At 42.7% G+C, this 14030-nt stretch overlaps 1 protein-coding gene across 1 annotated transcript in view; it reads left to right on the top strand.

Annotated features, from left to right (window-relative positions):
• The window catches only part of rnf145a (ring finger protein 145a), an 86809-nt gene that overhangs the window by 27178 nt on the left and 45601 nt on the right, over positions 1–14030 (top strand). The window contains exon 3 of the mRNA XM_055642595.1: positions 3862–3953. Within this exon, the coding sequence (XP_055498570.1) occupies positions 3862–3953 (92 nt within the window). The remainder of the gene's footprint in view (positions 1–3861; positions 3954–14030) is intronic.

Consider the following 14030-nt stretch of genomic DNA (forward strand, 5'->3'; position numbering starts at 1 on the left):
CTCTCTGAGGATCCTTCAGTGCTTCTACTCTGGGGCTGTAGAAAGCATCTTGTCCTGCAACATTACAATCTGGTTTGGGAACTGCTCTGCCAAGGACAAGAAGGCTCTGCAGAGAGCAGTGTGTTCGGCCGAACGCACTATGGGAACTACACTCGCCCCCCTGCAGGAACTATAGATCAGAAGGTGCAGATCCAGAGCCAGCAACATTATGCCCTACCACCCCAGCAACGGGCTGTTCCAGCTGCTATGGTCAGGCAAACGCCTCCGCTGTCATGCTGTGAAAACAGAGAGGATGAGACGGAGTTTCTACCCACAGGCCATTAGGACTGTAAACTCTTATCTCACCAGGGACTAATTTACTATACTAATTTACTGTTGTGTTGTGTCTTTTTAAACTTGCTGGGGTTTTCTTTCCAATAATGTAAATACTGATTCTGTTCTGTAGTTTTTTGCACAATCTGCAGGCATTGCCACTTTCATTTCACTGCACATCTTGTATGTGTATGTGACAAATAAACTTGACTTGACACACCGTATCTCTAAAATCTCCAAAGACAAAGCGTAGCCATTGGGTGTTACTTCTGTGACTATTTTTCTTCCATCACACTCCAATCAAATACATTGTTTGGAGGTAAAAGAATATTTCCATTGTGCTTAAATGCTGACAAGCTTTCTGATTTACTAGGCAGCTTGCAGATGTTTTAAATGGGTAAAGAACATTTCTGTTTCTGCCACAATAACTCATTTGCTGTAGTGATTTACCAAAGCATTAAATCCATAAAACTATTTTGACAAAATCAAGTTGTTTCATTCAAATATTTTATTTGTAGTTGGTCTTGTTGTTTAAATGAAGCTTCGCTGTTGTGTAGTGGATGTGCGCATTACTATGATTGGGTCAGTTGTGTGAAAGTTATCTTTTGTACTTAATTCACTTTCTAGGAATATAAACATTGATGTGTTTTGACATTTAGTTTAAAGGATTGGTCTGAATCTTGGGAACTGCCACTGTTCAGCCTTTAAAGCTGAGGTAATATAAGATTAACGTAGGAGCTAACAGCCTCAATTTGCCCTACCACTGTTTAGTAACTGGGAGATCCAGCAGTGTTCAGTGAATCCTAGTTTCTGCTTGGTCTTGCAGCAGAGGCTGAGAAATTGAAACAATGGCATCCTTACAAGCGGCTGCATGGAAGAGATGTCATCAAGGTAACTTCGGTAGTCAGTGGTTTTGAAGTAGAACAGTTCTTCAATTTATTTTTACATGGCTTGACTACTCCATTTTTGCTGATCATTGCTCCATCTCATTTTTCCTCTTCAAGGCCCTTCTATTTGCAGCCTCAAAAATTCATGCTAATCTTACATGGAACTATTTTGAGTCCGATCAAATGGGTGTCTGCTTTTACTTCAGCATCAAGGTACTTGATTCAAGTAACAAATGCTGGAGACAAAGATAATTTATTCCTTCTCCTCTGCATCGTTTAACATGGTTGACTACACCATTTTCCTTCAATCGCTTTCCAGCTTTCTTAATAAAGCCCTCACTGCTCTGCATTCTTACTTTTCAATTGTAGCTTGTTTGCCATCGGGTGTGGCTTCCTTTCCTATACCCATACCCATGCTCTCTGGCCTTAAAAGATCTTTCCCGAGTACCTTCCAACTTGCCTGCTTCTTCTTCTTTTCGTGTCCATCTTGTTACAAATGTTGACCTCACTGTCATCGTCCGTCCTGAAAAGGACACAAGTTTCCGGCAACATTCAGTGGGAGCCATCACTTATCGCAATAGATGATGGTGGTAGCAGAATTATCTCGGGATACTTCCAGCTTCCACCCCCGTGACGTGAATGCTTCTGCTATGGGGCCAACATGCCTGCTGTAGTTGAACAACAAGTCAAGTAGAGTTAATTGTCATGTGCACAAGTGTAGTGAGTTGCATATACAGTGAAAATCTTGCTTGCAGCAACTCCGACAACACACAAACTTAAAATAGACATAAGACATAAAGAGTTTGTAAAAAAAAAGATCTTACAAGAAAAAAAAAACATGGTGCAAAAGCACAGTTAGATTGGGGAAAAAAGAGGTGGTCCTTAATGTTCTGTGCCGAGGTAGTTGTAGAGTTGTGCAGATTGGTTGAAGAAAATGATAGGTTATAGGAATGTAGCTGCTCCTGAACCTGGTAGTGTGGGTTAAAATGAATTGCAGAATTTTTGTATCACAAACCGACCAACTCATACAGTTGCTTAATGGTAGCTGTGAGAAGTAGTTATAACCTAGATGATGGGTATCCTTGATGAAAGATGCAGCCTTGTTGAGGCAGCACCTCATGTGGATGCTTTTGATCGTGCGAACGACTGAGCCAGTGATCGGCCCAGCTGAGTCACCATTCTCTGCAGCCCCTTGTGTTCTTATGCATTGGATTTAATGCCATGATATAACCTGTCAGGGCATCTGTGGAAGTTTTTTAGAGGATTTGGTGACATGCCAAATTTCTTTAAACTTCTTAAAGTTGAGGCACTGGCATGCTGCCCTAACGGTTCCATCCTTGTGCTGGGCACAGGACTAGTCATCTTATATGTTAACGCTCAGGAATTTGTGATTCAGCCAACCACAGTGGTGTTGCAGAGAATTTATAGAAGCGTTGGAGCTATTCTTAGTCCCGCAGTTATGGGTGTAAGAGCGGGAGTGTGATAGTCGAGCAGGGGACAAAACACACATCCTTGTTGCTCGTCAGTGAGAGGAGATGTTGTTGCCAATGCACACTGAGTAAAATCATGGAGTCAGACAGCACTCTATGTCCATGCTGACCAAGTACCAGTCTATTTTCATCCCATATAGCTGCCTCGCTTTGACAATTCAGATACTCTTTTGCATTTTATTTAATTTGTATATATCTGTCTCCATTTGGGCAATGCAGTCCAGATTCCAACCACTGTCGAGGTGAAAACATGCTTCATTGGACTCTTAAACCCCTCATCCCTTAATCTAAATGAAAGTTGTTTTCACCTTGCAATTATCTAGAAAGGATTCTTCATGTATTTTAAGATTTTATTTTTATGGTTGCCAAAAACTTTTGACTTACAGTAAGCCTGTCATCAGTTTTTAGTTTTTTGTGTGTTGGGACCACCACAATATTTTGGCATTTCCATTTGCAAGGCGACTGAAAAATGCAGGGCCACTGTCAATGCAGGGCCTCGCCAAAGAGGATAGGGTCATCTTTGGTTAGGAAATTAATGCAAACAAATTAACAGAAGGTAATAGGGCTGTCCCACTTGGGCGACCTAATTGGCGAGTTTAGAAGAGTTTGAAAAAATGACTTGTTGAAAACCTCCTTTGACTATGTTGAAGACCAGCTTCGACTAACTACGGGAAAATTGGACACCGAATAGTGGAGAGTGAAGATGATCTCCTTCGACCTCCCTTTGACTATGACGAAGACTATCTACGACTACCTTCGACTACCCTCGATTACCTACGGCTAGCATGCCAAACTACGAGTAGAAAAAGTTTGGATTTTTTCCATTGCGACCTTTTTTCACTCGCGGGTATTTTTTAACATATTGAATAAACGCCTAGCTGAGGCCTCGAGTATGCGGAGACCACTCTCGAGCATGAAGGAGAGTTAAGAAGACCTCCTACAACCTCGTGTCGACCATGCTGCGAGTACGAGTCGAGGGCAAACTCGCCAGAACTCGCGGATTAGGTCACCCAAGTGGGACAGGCCCTTTAGTCCATACTTATCACCTTGTTTATTGGGGAGAATAGTAATTTCTGTCGGCATGTTTTTAATTCGGATAGTATTCCATTTTGAATATAAACTAAGTGGTTTGATTAAAATATCAATATAATGTTTGTTTTTTTGCTTTTCAGGGACTTTGTGAGGGGTGAGATAGAATTTGGCCATGATGGACCTGTGTATGAGGACCCTTTATCTTTGAACCGTTTCACTACAGCTTTGATAGGTATGGTGGGCTTTTTTTTTAATATGTCTAATGAATAACAGTTTCTGGTACATTTCATATATTTGAAATTTTGTTTCATAATAGTATAATATTATTTTGTAAAAAAGCAATCAAAGTATTTAGGTTAATGTAAATGTTTTTTTGTCATAATCTGGTGGTCGGAGACTTTTTTCACCTTTAATCACACTCTGCTTCATATCTGAAGGACATCCCGTGTTGAGGTTTCAAACGGGAATGTTGTTCTTTGGTGCATCACTAGTGATTTTATTTGCATGGTGAGCAGTGTAGGTGAGAATGATACCTTTTGGCCTGGGTATGTTTTCTAACCAAAGTGATGAAGCAGATGACAGACAGATGGCCACTTAGGCTAAATACATTCCATCTCTCCATTTCACCTAACCTGAGGCCTGAAAACGTGTATCCATGAGATTCAAGAATAGCTTCTTTGCTGTTTTTATCCTACTCTTGAACAGACCTCATTGATGCTTTTGATGTAATTCTTGATCCTGCTAGCTATGTCGTTGTGGCTCTGGCTCCTTTTTATCTGTACTTTCTCTGTAGCTGTAACACTATTCTGCACTGCTTTATTTTCTTTGTTGTACTTGTGTAGCTCTGATTGCACTCATTAATTGCACCCATGTCTGATATGAACTGCCTGGACAGCAAGCCGAATAATATTTTTCTATATATTTTGGGGCACGTGATAAACTCAAAAGATACAGATCTCACTATTTTATGGCCCATTGTATTTTGACAATGGTTAACTGGTTTTTATTTAAATGAATTCAATGAAGAATTTATGTAGGATTGCCCTTCATTCAGATCTGCATCCACGCTGGAATTTTTCAATTACTTTTCAAACCCTATAATTCTCACAGTAACGTTGCAATATCGCTGACCAAAATAACCACTGACAAAGTCTCAGATTAGGAGATAAAAGAAACCGCAAATGCTAGAAACCTGAGCGCAAAACAGTGCTGGAGGAAATCAGTTGGTCAGGCAGCATTTGTGAAGGAATGCACAGAGGACGTTTCTGGTCGGGACCTTTCTTCATACCCTGATTGGCAGTGTCGGATTATCCTTGTTCTCTGTCCAAGTTGGTTTGATCGAGTAATCCTTCTATGATGCTTTGCCTTATTCATCCCCCATTGGGGGAACTTCCACTGTCTAAAAGCAGAAAATGTTGAAAACATTCTGCACGTCATGTAAAAAGAGTAAACCTTTTGATTCCAAGATTTTTTTCAGATAAAAGATTTTCTGACAAAATCATGTCAGATTTGAAACATTAACACTGTTTCTGCCTCCACAGGTGCTGTCTGCTCCTTTAAAGTGCTCCTTTCGCACTTGCTATTTTTATTTCAAATTTCCAGCATATGTATGCTGAAGATTGTACTGAAACTTTTTATTCATATTCCTTTTAACGAGAGCATAGAATAACACTCTTTGCTTCTGTTGTAATTCTCTTGAATTAGAAGTGGAAAATAACACTCTTGGTTATATGTAGTTTGTTTGTTAGTTCTGCCTTCTGCTTTTGATGCGTACGGTCCAAGCAGGAAGAGAGAGCCCAGTATTCTGTTAATTTCATCAAAATTTCCTTACAGTGGATATGAAGGCAATATGGTATCTGGCTGCTTTATCTTTTTTTGATTACTAATAATTTTAATTGGTTTGACTGGTATCACTGGCAAGGTCACAATTAATTGCTCATTCATAATTGCCTTTGAGCTTGTTGCATGTCATCTTTTTTAACTGCCTGCAGTCCCTCTGCAATTTTAAAATAAGCGAGTTCAGTATTCCGACTGCGCATGCCCAGGTCATAGGCCATTCTCGGCAGCTGAGCTGCTGCGTGTATACAGATCTGCGTTTCATCCGTAGTCAGGATCGAAGCAGGGTCTCCGGTGCTGCAAGCGATGATAATAATAATAATAATAATCATAAATTTTATTTGTGGGCGCCTTTCAAAAGTCTCAAGGACACCTTACAGAATTTAACAAGAGTAAAAAACATATAATCGGAGTAAAATAAATAATAAAGACATCACCAATACACAAATTAAAGACAGAATTCGATCCAAAGACAAAAAAAATCAAAAACACAATGTGAAGAGAGAGCAGCGGCAGCTAAACCGCGCCAGCGTACACTCTCCCTTCCGACAGCCATCTTGGACACAAACTAAAATAATCACTTGCACACAAAAATCATCCCCCCCACAAAGGTTACCACTGTGGGGGAAGGCACAATGTCCAGTCCCTATCCCCAGTTCTCCCAAAGTCAGGCCTATTGAGGCCTCCGCTATTGCCTCTACGGAGGCCCGAGGTTCCTGGCCGTTCAGGCTGGGTGCTGTTGCCCCGGCGTCGGGAGAGTCCTCTAAGCGGCTGGGCCACCTGGAACGGCCACTTCCTTACCGAAGACCGCGGCTTCCGAAGCCGACAAGGCCGCGCCGGTTTGGAGCTCCCAGGCTCCCGATGTTGAAGTCGGCGCCACCCGCTCCACTCCGCAGACCCGCAGCCCGGAGGTGTTGAACTCAGCGGTCACAGCTCACCGGAGCTCCAGCACGTCGATCCAGCGCGGCGACCCAGGCAAGGCATCACCCGCTCTGCTCCGCGATAGCGCTCCAGCGCTGTGCCGCCAACGAAGCCGAGGCGCTGGGCGGTCCCCGCCAGGAAACGACGCTCCATGCCCGCTGGTAGGCCACGAGGAAGGGTCGACGGGGCAGCCTGGAGAAAAAGCTGCCTCACCGACCAAACTGGAGTTACAGACACTATTTCTCCCTTCTCCACTGGTCCATGCAGAAATCTCAGTGACAATGGGCCGAAGGGCTCGTTTCTGTGCTGTGTGCCTTAACAAAATTAATCTAACTAGGTAAAGGTAAGTCTTTGGAGGACGTAGGTAGGATGGACACGGGTACGGGTGGGGTTGAAGGGCGGCAGGAAAGTTCCGGGACCGAAAAGAACTCGGGGGCTGAGGTGAGAGGGGAAAAATGTAATAACCTGAGGTTCAACTGTTTTTCACACACTTGGTAAAGGTAAGGTCGGGGACGTAGTTACTAAAGGACCTGTGCACGGAAAGTTCCGGGAACCCTCTCTACCTGTAATAACCTGAGGTTCGCTTTTTTCCACAGTGGGTGGTCTTACTCTCTAATAATAACATATTGAAAGACATTTGGACCTGTGCACGGATAGGAACCCTCTCTACCTCTCTCCACCCCGCTCTCTCTCCCCACTCTCTCTCTCTCTCTGTCCCTCTGCCCACCCTGTCTCCTATTCCCCATTGTCCCAAAGGATGAATCAGGGTCCGGCCCCTTCCGCCTGGGTGTATGGGTTCCATTCTCCCTCGGGCTGCCCTCCCGGGTTATACAGGGTTATTTTCCGGGGCGAACCACTCAACCCCCTCCTGCATAACTCCAGGAGGCAGATTTGTGAGTGGAGTCTCACTACTATCCCTGTCCCCTCCCGAGTGTCCTCTCCCTGTCCGGGGGCAGCTGGAGATGTCCGGAGGGTGACGGGACACCAGCTTACAGCCAGCAAAGAGAAGAAGCTGTAACTCCAGCTCAACTCTGCTCCAACACCCGAGGGATTTGTTCCCTGACGGGCCGGGGACCGTCAGCTGCACCTCTCGCCTTTTCAAGTGGCTGTCAGTTAACCCCCTCAGAGAGAGAGAGAGAGTGGGTTTGTGAAGTGAGATAGAAATAAAATCAAATTAATGTTCATAAAAGAGCAACGCCTGTCCGCTATTGAGTTGACAGAATTCTAGATTAATTCATTGGTAGAATACTGAAGGGCCTGTCCCACTTGGGCGACCTAATCCGCGAGTTCTGGCGAGTTTGCCCTCTACTCATACTCGCAGCATGGTCAACACGAGATAGTACAAGGTCTTCATAACTGTCCTTCATGCTCGAGAGTAGTTTCCACATACTCGAGGCCTCAGCTATGTCGCGGCGTTTTTTTCAATATATTAATAAATGCCCGCGAGTAAAAGAAGGTCGCCATGGAAAAAAATCGCTCTGTTTTTTACTCGTAGGTTTAGTTCTAGTAGGTCGTAGTAGGTCGGCATGTTAGTCGTAGGTAATCGAGGATAGTTGAAGGTCGTCTTCACTCTCCACTATTTGGTGTCCAATTTTCCCGGCTAGTCGAAGCTGGTCTTCAACAGTCGAAGGAGGTCTTCTACATAATCGAAGGAGGTCTTCAACATGTCACTTTTCACGAATTACCTTTGACAAATCCCATGATTCCTTGCGTTTTTCGGAATACCAAACTCGCTATTGAACCTGTTTTTTTGCTTCCTTGCTGCTGACAGCAGTTACCAATATTAAGCAAGTAGAAAGGAACTCGAGCGGTTAAAAGCAGTCATGAAATGTCATTGGTAAATCAGATTTAAAGAAAATCCCAATGCTTTTTGTTTGAACATTAAATTGAGGGCAATCAAGGGGAGGTAGGAGTGTTCAAGAATAAAGGAGAAAATGTTGTGCTTGGAGTCCAAGGATGTAGGCAAGGTACTAAATGTGTACTTAGCATGCAGGATCTTTTCTTTCCCAAGAGGAAGAAGGATTCTAACTGGAGAATGAGGCACCTGTGGCTGACAAAACAAATCAAAGACAGCATAACCTGAATGAGAATGCATATAACATTGCAAAGATGAGGGGAAGCTGGAGGATTGGAAAGCTTTAAAAAAAACTGCAGAAGGTAACTAAAAAGACAATTCGCAGAGAAAGGAAATACGAAAGTATGTTAGCCAATAATACCAGAGGATAGCAAATGTTTTTTCAGATATATAAAGAGTAAGAAACAGGCAAGTGGACATTGGACCACTGGAAAATGATGCTGGAGACATGATAATGGGGAATAAAGAAATGACAGAGGAATTGAATACTTTATTTGCATCAGTCTTCACAGTGGAAGACACCATAACGTGCCAGAAATTCAAGAGAGTCGAGGTGGACGTTAGTGGAGTGGCTAGGGAGAAGGTGCTTGGAAAGCTGAAAGGTCTGAAGGTGATAAGTCACCTGGACTAGATGGATTGCACACTAGGTTCTCAAAGAGGTGGCTATAGAGATTGTGGAGGCATTAGTTGTGATGCTTCAAGAATCATTACAGTCAGGGGTGGTTCCAGACGATTGGAAAAAGGCAACGTTTACTCCGCAGTTCAGAAAGGAAGTGAGGCTGAAGAACGGGAACTAGGCCGGTTAGCCTGTCTTCAGTGGTGGGTAATATTTTAGAGCTCATTTTAAAAGATGAGGTTTCTGAGTACTTAGAAGCACACGATAAAATAGGCCGAAGTCTGTAGGCTTGATTTTGGGGGTTTTCTGGTTGGCTGCCTGTTCCGCAAGGGTTGGTGCTGGGGCCACTATTCTTCATATATCAACGATTTGGATGATGGAATTGAAGGCTTTGTGGCCAGGTTTGCAGATGATACGGATAGGTGGAGGCCCCGGTAGTGTAGAAGAGGAAGCAGGGACTCTGCAGAAGACTTACGACTTGGACAGGTTGGAAGAGTGAGCAGAAAAGTGGGAGATGGAATATAGTGCCGCAAAATATGGAGTCATGCATTTTGGTAATAGGAATAAAAGAGTAGATCATTTTCTAAATGGCAAGAGAATTCAAGAAATGGAGGTGCAAAGGAACTTGGAAATGCTGGTGCAAGATTCCCAAAATGTTAACTTGCAAGTCAAATCTGTAGTAAGGGTAAGGGGTAAGCTATTTAGAACGGAGATGAGAAAAACTTTTTTTCACAGAGAACTGTGAGTCTGTGGAATTCTCTGCCTAAGAGGGCAGTGGAGGCTGGTTCTCCTGATGCTTTCAAGTGAGAGCTAGACAGAGGTCTTAAAGATAGTGGAGTCAAGCAATATGGGGAGAGGGCAGGAACGGGGTACTGATTGTGGATGATCAGCCATGATCACATTGAATGGCAGTGCTGGCTCGAAGGACCAAATGGCCTACTCCTGCACCTATTGTCTATTGTCTAAGGAAGGTGAATGCAATGCTAGCATTTATTTTCAGAGGGCCACAATACAAAACCAGGGATATAATGCTGAGGTTTTATAAGGCACTGGTCAGACCACATTTGGAATATACACTCTCTCTCTCCATGTCTTTAATTCTCCGTGTGTGTCTGATTGTCTTCATTTTAACGCACTCCACCAGGTTCAGGAGCAGCTACATTCCTACAACCCACCAGTTTCTTGAACCAATTTTACTCAATGTTGCTCTGCTAGTTTCAAAATTTGTCTACACTGGCCTCAATTTCACTGTTATCTAATACCCTTGGTTATAGGCACTAGACAATGTTAAACGAGTGTGCTTAATCCCCTTTATTGCAAGATAATAATGTTCAGGGTGCATTTGAAATCTGGGCACTTACCGAAGAAATAATATATATCATTCTCAGGCTAATAGATCAATTGAAAAATGTCCATTGCCACAGACAGCAAGATATTAATAAGAGGAAAAATCCTGCATTCACAGTTGGGCCATTTTGATGCTTTTTAATCTATTTTCATTAAGTTTAAGGATTGAGTTGGTAGCAAGGCCTATTTTTACCTTTCTTACCAAAATTTAAAAAGCACCTGTGCAATTGCAGGTACAGCTCTCTGTCAAAATGACTTGAATGGCTGAAAAAGTTAAAGATCTAAGTAGAAAGTAGACCATAAAACAAATCAACAAATTAATGATTCGTATACATTTCTGGATCAATGGTGCTTGTATCGTCACGTGCGAAGTGCAAGTACAAAGTGACGTTTTTTTGTTGCCATACATAAGCACATCGTTGATTAGCAAACTGTACAGAAATAGTCCACTGATCCTGTATGCAAGAGCTGCCACGTTTTGTCCAAGTCCGCGCTCTAGTTCTTATAAGTGGTGCCTGTTCCAGGCATTGAAAACTGATGAAATTGAGTGTTTGGACAGATCAGACAAATTTGTTAAGTAAGAAATTAAGTAGGCAATTTCAACTTATTGATGCAGTGCAGATTTTTTTGTATGCATTGCAAAAATAAAATGAATCGGCTTTATAAATTTTAGAATGCTGAAAAATCTATCTTCTTGAACTCCAAATCTCTCTTGACAAGCTTTTATCGGCAATCTCTTCTTTCCCCCCCCCCCCCCCCCCCCCCCCCCCTTGCCGCTGCTGACTACCAGACGGTTTATAGGTGACCGCTGTTGCAGTTGTCCATCCATAACTCTCAGAGATGGTATCAATGTGTATTGACAAAGTTCTAGCATTGTGAATTGCATTGTTGAAAATATTGCAAGCTCCTTTGATAGCATTTCACAGTTGCTCCTTTAAATTAAGGTGGCTATAACCTCAGGGCCTGACTGCGTACATCCTCGGGCTTTATAGGAAGCTGGGGGATAAATTACACGGGCTCTTGCTGAGATATTTGCATCATCTATAGCCACGGGTGAAGTTCCAAAATACTGACTAATACAGTACTTTTATTTAAGGACAGCAAGGACAAGTCAGGGAATTGCAAGCTGGTGAGTCTGATGTTAGTGGTAGGATAGTTGTAGGTTACTCTGGGAGGTTCGTTCACATGGAATCCAAGATAGCGATAACTGTATATTCTGCACATAGAAACATAGAACTGCAGATGTTGGTTAATATACAAAAGGACCAAGTGCTGAAGTACCTCAGCAGGTCAGGCAGCATCTCTGGGAAAACATGGATAGGTGACGTTCCAGATTGAGACTAATTATAGGGGGGAAAGAAGATGGAAAAGGGGAAAGGCAGGTATTAGGTGACTCGAGGTGAGTGGGGGTGGGGGGTGTGTTTGATATGCAGTGAGACAAATTTGAAGATTTCCATTTTGTGTAGCCAGAGGGAGTATAGGAGGGAGGGGGGGGGGGGGTATGGGGGGGGGGGGGGGGGGGGGGGTGTTGGAAGGGAGGAAACCGTGGAAGTCCAGGTGGGGCACAGGAGGGAAGAAAGGGGGGTGAGTGGGGGGGAAAGAGTGGCTCGGGGGATGAGATTAAAAATTGGAGAATTCAATATTCCTACCATTGGGTTGTAAGCTACTCAATCAGAACATGAGGTGCTGTTCCTCCAGTTTGCATGTGACCTCACTCTAGCAATGGAGGAAGCCCAGGGCAGGCCTTGGCAGACCAAGCGCATGTTTTCAGTGAACCGGTCGCTGAGTATACGTGTGGTCTTGGATTATCCTTCACTTTATCTGACAAAGCTAAATTTGTATTTGTAGAATTTTTGTCTTTGGTATTTTTTAACATGTGAGTATTAATCAAAATCACTTACACTTTTTGGAGAGTTCAGGGTCTCAGAGCAGTTCTTCCATTTCATCCAGAGTTTTCTTTATATTGTTAATTTCCCTGCATACCTTTTTTTTATTGATTTGATTTATCCTGTTGCATTTAACTACATAGTTGCTTTTTCACTTTGTTTAACATTTATTTTCATATTCTTTATAGCTTTATATCTTATAGCTTAGCTTTTAGATTCTCACATTATGCCCTGCCAGGCAGATCATCCTGCCATATACAAAATGTTCAGGGAAATGTGGTTTTCATTGTACCTGTACCTCGGTGTACTTGTGCAAATGACAATAAAATTGATTTGTTTCCTCTTAAGATTTAATTGCAATTCCTGCTTCAAGTTTCAAAGTTTTGGGTTATCTATTAAGTGTTTTATATAATCTCTTGTGGTTGCAGGAAATGTTTCTATGTAACACCAAACTAGTGACATTGGCTCACAGTACTGATCTATCATCAAAGTAGCAACCTCGGAGACTGAACTGCTCGTATAGAAAGAAATCTTGCTAGATAGTGGAATGGAGTTCTGAGGCTGGAAAATATTACCCTTTTTTTTGTAACTGGGGATATGAGAAGTGCTTGAAATGTTGAATTTCGAATTGGTGATGTCCATCAAATGTACAAAAACAAAATTGAAGTCTTCTTTGTTCACAGTGACAAACCATAAATGCTGTTTGCAGATAACAGACCTGTGATATTGATTCATACAGCGGGACATTAGTTTATAGACCACTTTGTTTTTTTCTGATAACTGCAAAGAAACCATGGATCATTCCTGGATCATTCTTGTTTCATTGGCCAGCAGTCACAGGCAGCTAAAAGAAGGTTTCCTGTTTTGATTTATCTTTGAAAAGTTGTAAAATTCAGATGAAACTGTTGGGACTTGATGTTCTCAATCCCTCTGTCTAATAGGAGCTTGAATTTGTAATTTATAGGAAGTTCAAGAAAAAGGAGCTTTCATTTATTGTGGAGTTAATACTATGAAGTTAGGGTAATAATTTCAAGATATGCTATCAGTGATCAAAGTGCTATGATAAATTATATCACTTAGTTCAAACTGACTTGTACGATTATGTTTTTAAATTACTTAACTCAATATCAACTCCTACATCAATGGATTGTTATTGTGTACAAGCATTACTCGGTCACCTTGTGTTGGATGTATTTTTTGTGAATTAACTAACAGATCAGATTCAAATTCAGATTCAACTTTAATTGTCATTGTCAGTGTACAGTACAGAGACAACGAAATGCATTTAGCATCTCCCTGGAAGAGCGACATAGCATATGATTTGAATAAATATTTATATTAGCATATATACAGACATAGTGTTTTTCCTGTGGGAGGAGTGTCCGGGGGGGGGGTGATTGGCAGTCACCGAGGTACGTTGTTGAGTAGAGTGACAGCCGCCGGGAAGAAGCTGTTCCTGGACCTGCTGGTCCGGCAACGGAGAGACCTGTAGCGCCTCCCGGATGGTAGGAGGGTAAACAGTCCATGGTTGGGGTGAGAGCAGTCCTTGGCGATGCTGAGCGCCCTCTGCAGACAACGCTTGCTTTGGACAGACTCAATGGAGGGGAGCGAGGAACCGGTGATGCGTTGGGCAATTTTCACCACCCTCTGTAAAGCCTTCCGGTCGGAGACAGAGCAGTTGCCATACCATACTGTGATACAGTTGGTAAGGATGCTCTCAATGGTGCAGCGGTAGAAGTTCACCAGGATCTGAGGAGACAGATGGACCCTTCAGTCTCCTCAGGAAGAAGAGACGCTGGTGAGCCTTCTTGATCAGAGTTGAGGTATTGTGGGTCCAAGAGAGGTCAT

Source organism: Leucoraja erinacea, chromosome 11 (genome assembly GCF_028641065.1).
Source record: "Leucoraja erinacea ecotype New England chromosome 11, Leri_hhj_1, whole genome shotgun sequence".
Lineage (NCBI taxonomy): Eukaryota > Metazoa > Chordata > Chondrichthyes > Rajiformes > Rajidae > Leucoraja > Leucoraja erinaceus.